General features: G+C 39.2%; 1 protein-coding gene across 1 annotated transcript in view; it reads left to right on the top strand.

The window, feature by feature from the left end:
* The window catches only part of irf6 (interferon regulatory factor 6), a 29,090-nt gene extending 14,591 nt beyond the window's left edge, over positions 1-14,499 (top strand). Inside the window, exons 2-7 of the mRNA XM_061922722.1 lie at positions 8,799-8,994; positions 9,305-9,403; positions 9,476-9,742; positions 11,405-11,797; positions 11,883-12,001; positions 13,736-14,499. Of these exons, the coding sequence (XP_061778706.1) occupies positions 8,799-8,994; positions 9,305-9,403; positions 9,476-9,742; positions 11,405-11,797; positions 11,883-12,001; positions 13,736-13,966 (1,305 nt within the window). The 3' untranslated portion in view covers positions 13,967-14,499. The remainder of the gene's footprint in view (positions 1-8,798; positions 8,995-9,304; positions 9,404-9,475; positions 9,743-11,404; positions 11,798-11,882; positions 12,002-13,735) is intronic.
* The last annotated feature ends 1,849 nt before the right edge of the window (positions 14,500-16,348 follow it).

Raw genomic sequence — 16,348 nt, forward strand, 5'->3', positions numbered from 1 at the left:
TTTTATATGGGCTTCATATTATATGCGTTTAGTCCTGGACCAAACGTGTGGACCGAGACCATACTTGCCAACCTTGAGATCCCTGAATTCGGGAGATTGGGGGAGGGGGGAGGAGTATATTTACAGATATAATTCACTGAAATTTAAGTATTTTATATATATTTTTTATTTATTGATATATATATATATATATTTTATATATATATATATTTTATATATATATATATTTTATATATATATATATATATATATATATATATATATATATATATATATATATATATATATATTTTATATATATATATAATATTATATATATATATATATATTATATATATATATAATATATATATATATATATATATTATATATATGTGTGTGTGTGTGTGTGTGTGTGTGTGCGCTTCTCGGTGGCAGAGGGGTTAGTGCGTCTGCCTCACAATACGAAGGTCCTGCAGTCCTGGGTTCAATCCCAGGCTCGGGATCTTTCTGTGTGGAGTTTGTGTGGCAATTTTTGCAAAAACCTAAGGCTACGTCTACACAAAGCCGAATAACCCCTTAAATGAATAATTATTTAGCCGAAGTCCTGTTTCAGCCACAATAAACCAGCGTTTAAGGTTCCGCTCCTTGAACAATTTTTTACACGGGTAAGTACGCCGTGTATTTCTTGAATCTCCGGCTATATGCTTTGTATGGACTCATTGATCGATTACAAAGTGAGTTTGGAGAGGATGTGACGCCAAAAAGACTGCACCCCACTCATGAAGTGATGACAGAACGTGCCACAGCCAGCTTCATGATAAAGCGGTTTTGTAACTGCGCTAACGACTGGAAATATGATGGCGAGTCATCTAGACATGCTCGTGTTTCTCCTTCCGTCTGTACAGATGCTTGTGGAAATCACACATGAATACATTTAGAGAAATCGATTGCAGCTATTTCGGATACAACCCTTCTCAGACGGCAAAAGAACTTTCAGGTCAGCTGTGATTCTACTTAGTGAAGAACTTTGTCAATTTGTCGAAGGAGAGACAACGAGAATGTGGTCTCCTGTGGATGTCATTTGAAAAAAGGTAGCGTGTGCTTTATATTACCTGGTCGTCGAGGGAAGACTACGGAAAACATTGAATGCAGTTGGACTGGCAAAACAGACTGTATCTGTTATTGTCCGCCATGTATGTCACAGACTCGGCTTCTAGGTCCAGAGTATATAAAGTCACCAAAAACAAATGGACAAGGAAGGTGAAGGCAAAAGAGTGATGTGTGTCCTGACCACATATCTAGATCCCAAGATTTGTTGTAAAATGTTCTTTGTCACATTGTTTACTTTTACGTGTTTATTAAAGTTTTGATTAATTTACGATGGCTCAGGTGTGATTAACTACAATATGTTCCAACAGCACACTGGATTCCAGTTAATTGAAATACCACAACACTGGATATTGTTCAGATGAGTTAAATTTAAGAACTTGCACACAGTAACACTGGAGGTGACTGACGTGCGCAGTTTCTGTCATTTTTTTGTGTGGACACTAAGGTTAGGTGGGATTTACCCTGGATAACCGTATCCGGCTTGGTGTAAACGTAGCTTAAATCACTATTGCCAGTGGCGGGCTATGCATTTCCCACTTAGGCCTTCAGTGGTTTCCGATTTCAACGATTACCTCTCGAAACACCATTTATGTCACCACATGACCATAGCTGGAGAAATACTGTACAAGAACACACTTACGCACTACTGTGCATTTACTCACATTAACAGTGTACAAAACAGATTATTTTGTGGCACATTTAAAAATCAATTAAAACACATTATCAATTAAAACATCTTATATGGTACTGTCGAAATTAAAATGTAAAAAATATTTTAAACGTGAAAAAATCAAATATTTGAACCCACAATTAGTAGAACCCAATTGTCATCGCCAGAACAGCTTCCGGAGTTGGCCGGCATAATCTCACAAGATGTAGTATCTCTTTAATATCCTTCTTGAAAATGTCCCTGCAAATATATAACTGCCACCTAATCGCTTTTTCTCCTTCTCTGCTATCCCGGTCTGGTTTTGGCGCAACACTTCCTGCTAAAATGCAACTTGTGAATGGATACTCACTTTGGAATGGCAAGTGAGTACCCAATCACAGTTTCATTAACATAGGCTAATGTCAACAATTTGTGATCTGATTGGCTATCACAACTGTCTCTAATCTCCTGTGATCTCAAATTCATCCGCTAACAGTCTCGTTGAGTATCCAATCACAAGACGCGTAAACGTCACGTTCAACATAAGGGCATCTAGAAGGCCTTACTGGCAACAACTCGTGATCTGATTGGCTACCGCAACTATCAACTGTATGTCCCTGTTTGCTTACAGTGCACGGACGCCCGCATTGTTGATTCTGACGGCCTCGGGCAGATTTCGTACAGTTTGGCAACATAAGCTAGCTAAATTCTGATGGACTGGAACGAGCATAGCATAATATGACTGAGATAGGCACCAGCGCCCCCCATGACCCCAAAGGGAATAAGTGGTAAAAAATGGATGGATGGATGGATAATATGAACACTTTTAGATATGTAGGGAAAGTAAATAAAAAAATATTTTTAATCTTTATTTATGATCATGATATCTGAATATGTTAGGCCAACAGAGAAGGCCTTGCTGACCCTGACGGCACACCACTGCTATTAATGGAACCTTCTACTTCGATTTTGGTCAATGCTCAATTATTTCACTCATTTGTGTTTATTCCCTAAGTTAGAGGTGTGTCAATCGTTTTATTGAGGGTTACATCGCAATTATAAGTTTGACTGTAACATTGAAATTATATGAATATAAATGTGAAATAGCTTCATTACACAATTTACATATGCAACTCTTTTAGATATATCTTGCAAATATATCTTGAAAAGATACAAACGATTTAAAGTAAAAATTAATTGCAGACGACATAGCTGGCTTTGGTTCAAGAGAGATTATACAAAAGCTAATACAAACAATAACAGAATAAAAGAACACATTAAAGACATGGTTTGACAAAAACAGACTATCCTTGAACTTAAGTAAAACAAGAATAATGTTATTTTGTAACAGAAGAGAAAGTCGAATACAAATTGAGTAGAGTTTGAAAAAGTAAACATCATTGATTATTATATTTCATACGGACATAATTTGCTGTGAAATCTCAAGTCAAGGTGGCAAGCAAATATTTTTTTTAAAACAAAAATGCATGGAGCATCTTTTTGCATGATCAGATAATAAAATGCAAAACAAATGCAAATGGATGCAATATTTTTACAGTCAAAGTTGAAAGAACAAATACAACTAGCCATAAAGTACTTTATTATTTCCAGCCTTTTGCAGAACATATTAAATGATGCAGCGGGCGACACTAAATGAATGATGTGGCGAACCTAGCTAAATGACGCGTTGGGCCAGATCTGGCCCCAAGGCCTTCAGTTTGACACGTGCTCTACATGTTTGTATAATTCTGCAACTTAAAATAACATGCATAATAACTACAGAATAAAGACAACTTCAGAGTTTTATTTGTCTTTCTTGAGCCCAAAATAAAAAAAAACACATTCTGCAAATATGACAATATAACTATAGGGGAAAAAATGAATAATTAAACGGGAACTGCACTTTTTTTCCCCTTTTTTTGCCTACTGTTCGCGCACTTTCTTTTTTAGGGACCATTGTAATTTGTAAAAATCAGCTTGTTGGTCGCTGGCAATTCAGCTAATTGGAGCAATCCATTCTGCTGCTAAATCACTTGGAAAATGCATCCAAAAAACGCTAACAATATTTAATACATAAATCCGTCTTTTTTTATCCCTGAAAACATATGAGCTGTTATTTTTTGTTTTTCCCAACTACAATGTGTGTTTTAGTATCTTGATCCGTCTCTTCGCCATACCTGCCAATAAATACGGTTTTCCCGTAATGACTGCGGTTTTTGATCATCCAGTGGTATAAACTACTGTTTGGCATGAAAAATGATTAAATAAAAAATTGAAGCTATGTAGCGAAGAAACTCCACAGGCAGGAGACAACATTTAGGAGAAACATCAATGATGATTGGTTGGTTTCCGTGTAAGAAAATCCATGATTGGTTGGTTGGTTTACTATGATGAGTCACGATTGGTTAAGATTAGGGCAAAACATTGCGGACAGGCCAATCAAAGGGAAGATAGGGCAGGAAGGGAAATCACAACAGAAATCCCAAATGACGACGAGAGAGTTGAAGAAGAGGAAATATTCAAGCGGGCGATTTATATATTCAAAAAAACTAGTGGAAGATGGCGAAGGGATTTTCTTCTTTAGATTTTTCTTTTAGCGATGTAGACGACGTCCAGGAAACCCACAATGCGTCTACTTGGCCACATTTGGACAAATGTATGCATCTGGATAAAACAATGCCCAAAACATAAATTTTAGTTTTTAACCATGTAAGCCCAAATCAAAACTGCTCTCGGCATGGAAGAAGTGGAACACACATTTAAAGGCCTACTGAAACCCACTACTACCCACCACGCAACGCAGTCTGATAGTTTATATATCAATGATGAAATATTAACATTGCAACACATGCCAATACAGCCTTTTTAGTTTACTAAGTTGCAATTTTAAATTTCCTGGGACTTTATTCTTGAAAACTTCGCGTAATGATGACGTGTACGCATGACGTCACAGGCTGTTATGAATATGAGCGCTGCACACACACAGCTAAATGTCGTCTGCTTTAACGGCATAATTACACAGTATTTTGGAGATCTGTGTTGCTGAATATTTTGCAATTTGTTCAATTAATATTGGAGAAAGTAGAACAATGGAGTTGGGAAGCTTTAGCCTTTAGCCACACAAACACACGGTGATTCTTTGTTTAAAATTCACAGAGTTGAAACTTTACTATGGATCACAGTGGACATGGATCCCGACCACTTGTCAACCAGCAGGTTTCGGTGAGAAAATTGTGGTTAAAAAGTCACCACTTAACGGATATCAGCTGAGCTTGTGCCTCCCGTACAGCTGCCGTCGACTCCCCTTAACACTGCGTGTCAACACCCGGCCGTGGACGTACACTTCTGACTATCAGGTGCTGTTAAACTCACTAAAACACTAGCAACACAATAGAAAGATAAGGGACTTCCCAGAATTATCCTAGTAAATGTCTCTCAAAACCTATGAATCTGTCTCAATGCGATGCGATTGCAATCGCGTTTTTTTTTTTTTTTTCTAGTCCGTCGCTATCAATATCCTCAAACATCCTCGCTCAAATTAATGGGGAAATTGTCGTTTTCTCGGTCCGAATAGCACTTTTTGTTGGAGGCTCCCATTATAAACAATGTGAATATGTGAGGAGCCATCACACGGCTGACGTCATCATCTGCGACTTCCGGTAGAGGCAGCGCATTTCTCTTAGCACCTAAAGTTGCGAACTTTATCATGGATGTTCTCTACTGAATCGTTTCAGCAAAAATATGGCAATATCGCAAAACTATAAAGTACAGCACATAGAATGGACCTGCTATCCCCGTTTTAAATAAGAACATCTCTTTTCAATAGGCCTTTAAGAACAAACGTGATAACTTTTGCTACAGTCTAGCCTGTCTAAATGCTACATTTAGTTTTCATTGGTGTTTAAAAACAAGACAGTAGCGGACATTTTTTTCATTATTTCCACTGTTTATATTTTGACAATGAATAGTTGAATAATTTTGAAACATAAACAACATGACTGCAAGATATTTATTTAATGCTATAACTCACAAATGGCTATTCAGATAAAGGTAGTTGACTAATGGAATAAACATTGTTTGTACTCTATGATTTTTGCATTTTGAGCAGTTAGAAGTGGAGAGGCACCTTGCCTTGCCCCAGACGGCACCTTGCCCCAGACCCCCGGCCTATTTTCAGTCTTTTTCATTAAGTTCAAATCACATGCCTGGTTTATTAACCAAGCTGTAGTGACATTGTTATTAGAATAGCGAACACTGAGGAACTATTTTTCTAGCATAGTAAGACATCGTCTTGGGACGGCATGCTAAGGCATGAGTGTTAAAGGGGAACTGCATTTTTTGGGGAATTTTGCATATTCACAATTATTAAGAAAGACATGACGACAGATTCATTTTTTGAATATGTATCCTAACTCATAAATAAACCTAAATAAAAGTCAGTTTCCAATGGAGCTAATGAGACGTCCTCTATTCCGGCCATAAAACCCAATAAATAACCATTCATAAACCACCAGCAATACTATTTTATTTACATTTTGTGACTTGAATATAAACCAAGTATTAGTAATATTTTGTTAAAAGCACTAATGCTCACAAACTATTTATAGCGACACTGTGATCACAAGCTATATATCTACTGTGTATATATACACACACATTTTATTTTGGTTTAAAAAGCACCTTGTCTCTGACACATTTTTATCCGTGGTAGAACATGGTGATCTTTTTATATAAATGCTACTCGTTCGTGTCTTTTAGATGGTTCGACTGTGTTTACCATGCTTCTCTAAGGTTCGTCACAAACTGTAGAGCCATAACACACTTGTAGTCTCGGGTGGGATGGCCTTCTCTGTCCACTAGGAGACAGTGTCATTGGTACAATTTTATTTACAGCGTATCTTCTGGGACTATTGCCTGAGTACATTTGGAAATGGCTTACAAAAAAAAAAAACATACAACTGTTGTTCTCTGTCCCTTTTGCTCGCACTGAGCTGTGGAAAAAAGCTTTTGGCTATGCAGCTCCTTGGGCTTGGAACATGTTACAAAGAGACTGGAAGCAGACTGACTTGTTATCCTTAAATGCTTTTAAATCTAAACTGAAAGCATTTGAAGGAGGCTCAGTTAACTGTTTTACTTGATGTCCATCCTGTCATTTTAATGTAAATGTAATTTTATGTGTAACTTAGCTGCCTCTTGGCCAGTACTCCCTTGAAATGTATATTTTTAATCTCAATAGGATTTTTTTCCAGACTAAATAAAAAATATGATCACTTTTTAAAAACGTCATGCTTAATTAGCCTGTTGGCTAAAGAAAACAACATAATCAAATATGTCAGTCCGCAGCTGACTGGCGGAGAGTTGGCGGAGAGCTAGGCTTTGTTTTAAGATGTGAAGTGAAACCTGCTTTTAAGATATGGTTCAGAAGCTTAATTAAGATGCTTTTTCTACAAACCCCGTTTCCATATGAGTTTGGAAATTGTGTTAGATGTAAATATAAACTGAATACAATAATTTGCAAATCCTTTTCAACCCATATTCAAGTGAATGCACTACAAAGACAAGATATTTGATGTTAAAACTCATAAACTTTATTTTTTTTTTGCAAATAATAAACTTAAAATTTAATTGCTGCAACATGTGCCAAAGTAGTTCGGAAAGGGCATGTTCACCACTTTGTTACATCACCTTTTCTTTTAACAACATTCAAACGTTTTGGAACTGTGAAAACTAATTGTTGAAGCTTTGAAAGTGGAATTCTTTCCCATTCTTGTTTTATGTAGCGCTTCAGTCGTTCAACAGTCCGAGGCCTCCGCTGTCGTATTTTACGCTTTATAATGAGCCACACATTTTCGATGGGAGAAGGGTCTGGACTGCAGGCAGGCCAGGAAAGTACCCGCACTCTTTTTTTACGAAACCACGCTGTTCTAACACGTGCTAAATGTGGCTTAGCATTGTCTTGCTGAAATAAGCAGGGGCGTCCATGAAAAATATGCTGGCTTTTGAACTTTGCGTCGATAACAGTCTGGATGGTTTGCTTCCCCTTTGGTCCGGATGACACGATGTCGCATATTTCCAAAAACTATTTGAAATGTGGACTCGTCAGACCACAGAACACTTTTCCACTTTGCATCAGTCCATCTTAGATGATCCTGGGCCCAGAGAAGCCGGCAGCGTTTCTGGATGTTAAATGGCTTTCGCTTTGCATAGTAGAGTTTTAACTTGCACTTACAGATGTAGCAACAAACTGTATTTAGTGACGGTGGTTTTCTGAAGTGTTCCTGAGCCCATGTGGTGATATCCTTTAGAGATTGATGTCGGTTTTTGATACATTGCCGTCTGAGGGATCGAAGGTCACGGTCATTCAATGTTGGTTTCCGGCCATGCCGCTTACGTGTAGTGATTTCTCCAGATTCTCTGAACCTTTTGATTTTATTATGGACCGTAGATGTTGAAATACCTAAATTTCTTGCAATTGCACTTTGAGAAATGTTGTTCTTAAACTGTTTGACTATTTGCTCACGCAGTTGTTGACAAAGGGGTGTACCTCGCCCCATCCTTTCTTGTGAAAGACTGTGCATTTTTTTGGGAAGCTGTTTTTATACCCAATCATGGCTCCCACCTGTTCCCAGTTAGCCTGCACACCTGTGGGATGTTCCAAATAAGTGTTTGGTGAGCATTCCTCAACTAATCAGTAATTATTGCCACCTTCCCCAACTTCTTTGTCACGTGTTGTTGGCATCAAATTCTAAAGTTAATGATTATTTGCAAAAAAAAAAAAAATGTTTATCAGTTTTGAACATCAAATGCGTTGTCTTTGTAGGATATTCAACTGAGTATGGGTTGAAATGAATTGCAAATCATTGTATTCCGTTTATATTTACATCTAACACAATTTCCCAACTCATATGGAAACGGGGTTTGTACATGACACACTGTTTTACAGTAGAAAGGTAGTGTACATCACTGCCACCATCCTCTATTCCTTCGTTTTTTTTCTGCTCTTGTGACTCGTGCACACTTTCAAACATTTGGCATTCCCACGGTCATGTTCCTTCAGGCGTGGGCTGTGGAGACGGGAAAATTCCAAGAGGGAACAGATGAACCCGATCCCGCCAAGTGGAAAGCCCAGCTACGGTGCGCCCTGAACAAAAGCCGGGAATTCAATCTCATCTACGACGGAACCAAAGAAGTCCCGATGAACCCCCTGAAAATATACGACGTCTGTGACATCCTGCAGCCACTTAGCAACCCAGGTAATGGGAAGATGACACTTACAGTATCAATTTCATTGTCTGTTATGTTTATGTTCATGTTTTAAATCCTTTTCAGTGCACAAGTTTGATTCCTCTTTTCCTATTTTGCTGTTTTTCTGTCTTTTCCTGAAATTACTTTCTTCAGGCTTTTGTTACTTTGGCATACATCCGGTAGCTATTTAATAGTTAATTGGCGCTGCTTTCTCTGTGTATCCACCCATCCATTTTCTACCGCTTGTCCCTTTTGGGGTTGCTAAGGGTTGCTGGAGCCTATCCCAGCTGCATTAATGTCTTCTAAATGAAACCACAGGTTCTGCAGACACTGGTTCCTGGACTCCAGGCGAGGAAGACGGCGCTGAGGAAGACGTCCCAAACACACCAGAATCTCTTCCACCATATCCGTCCAACGGTGGGTGCTTATCATATATAACATGAAACACGAACCAATGAAAATGTCTGACTTATTTTCTTCTTCAAACAGTTAAAAGTCCTTCTCCTCTTATCCTGTGGTCCCCTATGGGTTCAGACTCCTCCATGCCACCCGCAAGTGGCCCTCCTTCCAATGAAAATTGGCCCAAAGAGGAACCGGGGAAAATTTGGCCTAAGCAGGAGCCGGTAGATGTGGAGATGCAGCCCCCAACCCTCATTGCCATGCCCCCCGCTACTATGTCGGATCAGGCCATGCAGGTGACGCCTTTAGTGGACTCTTTCTTCGCTTCTCCAGAGATGTGGATCAGCTCCCTCCCCAGTAAGTGTGTTATTTTTGTACGTGTGCTGAAAATTGCAGACATTTTAATCAAACTAAAACGGTTAAGAATAGATTAGGTTGTGAATCTTTGGGAACCTAACGATCCGATACAATTCCGATTCCTGGGGTGGTGATACAATTCACAAGTGATTGCAAACAGCCCCTTTTTAATATGCGTGGAATTATATTTGACCCTGAGGCTGTGAAATTAGTTCAAAAGCTAGCATGTTAATATTTTTTTATATTTAGCCTTTATTTAACCAGGTAAAATCCCATTGAGATCAAAGATCTCTTTTCCAAAGGAGACCTGGCCAAGACAACACGTAAAACATCTAACATTACAACTTTAAAACTTGCTCACATTGCACATGTGCATACAGACAAGGTAGACTGCAATCCTTTCACAGACGCTTTAAAATCATTTAATGCAACAAGGGTTTGAAGTTGAAGATTCGATTGTAGGTTATTCCAAGCCTTTGGTGCTGAAAACCTAAATGCTTTCTTGCCCAGTTCAGTTCTTACTTTGGGGACGCCAAATTGCAGAACATTCATTGAACTAAGATTGTGACTTCCTCGTTTCTTTGTTAAAAGACAAGATAGATAAGATGGAGTGATACCCAGAATGGTTTTGTAGATGAACGCATACCAATGATTGAGGCGTCGAGCACATAAAGATGTCCAGTTAACCATTGAGTATATGACTAAGGGGAGCGCAGTTGGTAATGAATCCCCCTGCCCCGTGGTGCACACTATCCAGCTTGTGGAGACATCCAGCAGTAGCATTCATGTACAACACATCTCCATAGTCAATAACAGGTAAAAAGGTTGTTTCCACCAATTTCTGTTTCACAGTAAAAGAAAAACAAAACTTGTTTCTATAATAAAATCCCGGTAAAAGTTTCAGGTTTTTTTTACGACACACTGAATGTGCTCCTTTAAACTCAATTGGTCATCAATTAAAAATCATAAATATTTAAATAACACAATTTGTTGCCCAGTTCTTGTTAAAATGTTCTCACAGTGATGATCTTACAGTTTTTGATGTGGTAAAGAACACACACTTTGTTTTCTCTACATTTAAAAAAGTTGAAGATAGCAAAGTTGTTCTTGTACTGTATTACATGCATGTTGTAGATATTTAAAAGCCTCAGCAGGAGTGGGTGTTGTGCAGTATATATGAGCATGCTTGCAAGATAGTCAAGTAACAAAATATGACTTTTAGATGTATACCTGTAAAATTTAAGTTAGCATGCTAAATTGAAGTAACAAAATATTTGACTCTGTGGTGTATACCTGTAAAATTAGCTAGTTAGTGTGCTAATGTTTGCATAGTTATTCAGTAACTAACATTAACAAGGAACATTTTGACTTTGGATTGCTTTTAATTGGGTGAGAAATGTGGAGAATGTCAACGTTTGAAAAAGTGTACTTTCGTTAAAAATGGGGGGGGGATTACCGGAAAAGGTTGATTTCCTGAAAATGTGGGAATTTTCGGAAACATTTTTTTTACCCTGCATGACATGATGACATGAATTGGCTAAACATTTTAAAAGTAGAACAATTTGAATCGGAATAAAAATGTGGGACGAAAAATTGATTGAAAAAAAGACAAAATAAGATTGATTAGAATACTATATGTAACCTTTTGCGTTTTTAACCCAGTGACCGACCTGGAGGTCCAGTTTCTGTACCGAGGGAGGGAAATGTGTCCCACCATCACAGTCAGCAACCCACAGGGCTGCAGGCTCTTTTACGGCGACCTGGGCCCCATGGTCAATCAGGAGGAGCTCTTTGGCCCCGTCAGCCTGGAACAGTTACGCTTCCCCACAACAGAGAATATTACCAACGATAAGCAGAGGCTCTTCACAAGCCGCCTGCTGGATGTGATGGACAGAGGTCTGATCCTGGAGGTGAGCGGCCACGACATCTACGCCATCCGCTTGTGCCAATGCAAGGTGTACTGGTCTGGTCCCTGCGCGCCCAACCCCAATGCACCAAATCCTATTGAGCGACAGAAAAAGGTCAAACTTTTTTGCTTGGAGTCTTTTCTTGGTGGTAAGTTCTCCAGCCCTGTTGTTGTACTCGTTCACCAGGAAATGCAGTTTTGGGTAACATAATTAGAATTGTGTTTGCAACATAGGTGTGATTGCCCACCAGCGTGGCCAAACGCCAGACCCACCGCAGTTTGAAATCAGCCTTTGTTTTGGAGAGGAGTGGCCTGATGGAAGGCCGACAGAGAGGAAACTTATCATGGTTCAGGTGAGAACTCATGCCTTCTATCGTAACCTTATCAGGCATGGATCAAATTATATCAGGCATGAATGGCGTACTTCACAAATAGGCAAGTATTAGTATCAGAATAAAAGGGATTGTTTGCTTGATGCTAGTGATCTGTTCAAGATAAAATATACACAAGTTGTCAACAGTACAGTATTACCTTTAATTCATGAGTTTAACTAATTCTGTGGAGGTGTTCTTATTTCAAAACACTTGTTTCAAATCAAAGTCTCTCAACGTTATCTCCTTCAAGCTGCTTCTGCGTCAAACACACCATCACCACCTTCTACATATTTTTGTGGATACATGTCTACTTTTGATATTTCAACATCCTTTGCTGGCATTATAGACTTTCTGTTTCAGTACAGTGCAGAAGAGCACAAATTTCTAAGCAAAGTTAGCTATTCACACACATTGTTTTTGTGTTGATTTCTGGCGGCATGGCTCGGTTGGTAGAGTGGCTGTGACACTGGTTTAGGGTTTTGTGTGTATATATATATATACACGTGTGTATGTATTTATGTGCAATATTTCCCTCAGAAAATTTGTTAGTTAAGGTGGTGGAGGGGGGCGTCGCCCGGTACGGGGAAGGAGGTGGGTGGAAGGAACAGTGTAACTCGGCCTGTCGCCATCACGTCTCCACCACAGCCAGGGGTGTTAGTGTGTGTGTGTGTGTGTGTGTGTGTGTGTGTGTGTGTGTGTGTGTGTGTGTGTGTGTGTGTGTGTGTGTGTGTGTGTGTGTGTGTGTGTGTGTGTGTGTGTGTGTGTGTGTGTGTGTGTGTGTGTGTGTGTGTGTGTGTGTGTGTGTGTGTGATCAAAACCATTGAAGTGGGCACATTGTGTAATTCGTATTGTGCATTATACTCATTTTGTTTTCAAAACCCTTCCAAAAAAGTGGGGCCCAAAACATTTACTGTGGGACCCCATTTTTATGACTTGATGGAGTCCCTGGAACCCCATTTTGAAAATTCCTCGCGCCAACACTGATGCATGCAAAACAGCAGGAGGCGGCTGTGGCCTGCGGGCCGGTTCTACTACTAATCAAATATCCCTAGATAAGGCCTTGACTTTGACACCCCTGGTTTAATGGATAGAATGAAACACAAACAAGCCTATAAAGTCAACTTGTTTTTCCACTCTACTGCTACTTCAAGTTACAACTCTTAAATGTGTGTGCTGACTACTCATTGTGGCAATGCAGCTATTGCCAAGAATAATAATTAAAAAAAAAGGAAACTACATCAGGTAGTTGCCTCCAGCCACAGCTGTTAATGCCAATGATTAGGCAGGTATGTAGACCACACAATTGGAAACTGTTGGACTGTGAGGTTAATTTAGAAATATATTATCATTTTGCTTATGTTCAGTCACATAAAAGGCTGCATAACATCAGAATAGCAACGTTTTCATAACATGGTCACTACTGCCTACTTTGTCTTGTTATATTCTTATTTTACTGTTATATTTTTATTCCCATTGTTGCTTTTTAGTTTTTATTCTTATTGTAATATTTCTCTATTTTGTTTCCATTTGAACCCCCATTTTTTACTTTTATTTAAATTGATCTCAACTCTGTACACTGCTGTTGGAATTTTAATTTTCCTGAAGGAACTCTCCTGAAGGAATCAATAAAGTACTATCTATCTATCTATCTATCTTTGTACTTCACTCTAAATGTATCTTCTGTATCCAATAATCCCCGCCGCCTTGTTGCAGATCATTCCGGTGGTTGCCCGCATGATCACCGAGATGTTTTCTGGAGACAACACGCGCTCTTTTGACAGCGGCAGCGTGCGCCTCCAGATCTCCATCCCTGACATCAAAGACAACATTGTGACCCATCTGAAGCAGCTGTATTGCCTCCTGCACACCAATCAAGGCCAGGAGGGCTGGGTTTTGCCTTCCGGCTCAGGCCTGAACCTGGTCCAGACCTTACAAGGCCAGTGAAGACTGATCATGCAGTAACCTGAGATCTTTACCACAAGTTTAATTTAAAACTAAGCTATTGATCTGGCTCTACAGCGTGTCTGTGCTGCATCTATGCACAGTTTGTGCAGCAGCACTAGTTGGACGAGGGCAAAGTCCGGCCCGCTGCAAGGAAACATTTAGCATAGTTAATAAGTTACAGCCGTTCCAATCTTTTTTTATTTAAGTTGTCTTTGAGGGAGTTTTGTTTTTGTTTTTTAACCTATTTTTAGCCCCTGAATTGGAAAAAATATTTCAAATGTTTTATTGTGCAGCTGCCAAAACAAGTATCTCCCTCATCAATGCTTGCATGTGTTATTTGGGAAAAAACGTATTTTTTGCATTCACTGTATATTTTAGCAGATCTTTGCATGAGCATGTGTATATACAAATTTATAGTTTTTAATCCATTTACGTGATGGATGCTAATGCACTTTGGGGGGCTAAATTTCTGTTATGTGGCACCTATACTCTGATTTTTATGTACAATAAAAATGACACTAGCTTTAACTACATTGATTTGTGAAAGTTGTCTGTGTGTTGGCCCTACGATGAGGTGGCGACTTGTCCAGGGTGTATGCTGCCTTCCGCCCGAATGCAGCTAAGATAGGCTCCAGCACTGCCCGTGACCCCAAAAGGGACAAGTGGTAGAAAATGGACGGATGGATTGATTTACTTTTCACTTCATGAGACATGTCTTCTGTACCCTCCAAGTAGACTTGTTGGCATGTGCCTGAACGTCTGCGTGCAACACTGCTGCCCTCTAGCGGCCCAATGACGTTGAAACTGCTGACAAACATCCATTCAATTTCTACCGCTTGTCCCACTCGGGGGTGTTGGAGCCTATCCTAGCTGCATTTGGGCGGAGGTGGGGTACATCCTGGACAAATCGCCAGCTCATCGCAGGGCCGACAACCATTCACACATTTTTATAAATACTTGACCTATATATATTTACATATACATATATGTTTACAAATACAGTTAGGTCCGTAAACATTTGGATATTGACAACATTTTCAGTATTGCAGCTCTGTACAACACGACACTATGAACCAATGAGAATGTACAAACCCCGTTTCCATATGAGTTGGGAAATTGTGTTAGAAATAAATATAAACGGAATACAATGATTTGAAAATCCTTTTCAACCCATATTCAATTGAATGCACTACTACAAAGACAAGATATTTGATGTTCAAACTCATAAACTTTTTTTTTTCTGCAAATTGAGAATTTCATGGCTGCAACACGTGCCAAAGTAGTTGGGAAAAGGCATGTTCACCACTGTCTTACATCACCTTTTCTTTTAACAAGACTCAAACGTTTGGGAACTGAGGAAACTAATTGTTGAAGCTTTGAAAGTGGAATTCTTTCCCATTCTTGTTTGATGTAGAGCTTCAGCCGTTCAACATTCAGGGGTCTCTGCTGTCGTATTTTAAACCTCATAATGCGCGACACATTTTTGATGGGAGACAGGTCTGGACTGCAGGCGGGCCAGGATATTTATTACCTGCACTCTTTTTTTCTTTTTTCTTTTTTTTTTTACAAAGCCACACTGTTGAAATATGTGCTGAATGTGGCTTGGTATTGTCTTGCTGAAATAAGCAGGAGCCAGCCATGAAAAAGACGGCGCTTGGATGGCAGCATATGTTGTTCCAAAACCTGTATGTTTTAATTTGCACTCATAGATGTAGCAACGAAGTGTATTTAGTGACAGTGGTTTTCTGAAGTGTTACTGAGCCCATGTGGTGATATCCTTTAGAGATTGATGTCGGTTTTTGATACAGTGCCGTCTGAGGGATCGAAGGTCACGGTCATTCAATGTTATTTTCCGTCCATGCCGCTTACGTGGAGTGATTTCTCCAGATTCTCTGAAACTTTTTGATGATATTATGGACCGTAGATGTTGAAATCCCTAAATTCCTTGCAATTGCACTTTGAGAAAGGTTGTTTTTAAACTGTTTGCTCACGCAGTTGTGGACAAAGGGGTGTACCTCGCCCCATCCTTTCTTGTTAAAGACTGAGCATTTCTTGGGAAGCTGTTTTTATACCCAATCATGGCACCCACCTGTTCCAAATTAGCCTGCACACATGTGGGATGTTCCAAATAAGTGTTTGGTGAGCATTCCTCAACTTTATCTGTATTTATTGCCACCTTTCCCAACTTGTTTGTCACGTGTTGCTGCCATCAAATTCTAAAGTTAATGATTTTTTGCAACAACAAAAAATCTGTTCATCAGTTTGAACATCAAATATGTTGTCTTTGTAGCATATTCAACTGAATATGGGTTGAAAATGATTTGCAAATCATTGTATTCCGTTTATATTTACATCTAACACAATTTCCCAACTCATATGGGA

Source organism: Nerophis ophidion, linkage group LG16, assembly GCF_033978795.1.
Source record: "Nerophis ophidion isolate RoL-2023_Sa linkage group LG16, RoL_Noph_v1.0, whole genome shotgun sequence".
NCBI lineage: Eukaryota > Metazoa > Chordata > Actinopteri > Syngnathiformes > Syngnathidae > Nerophis > Nerophis ophidion.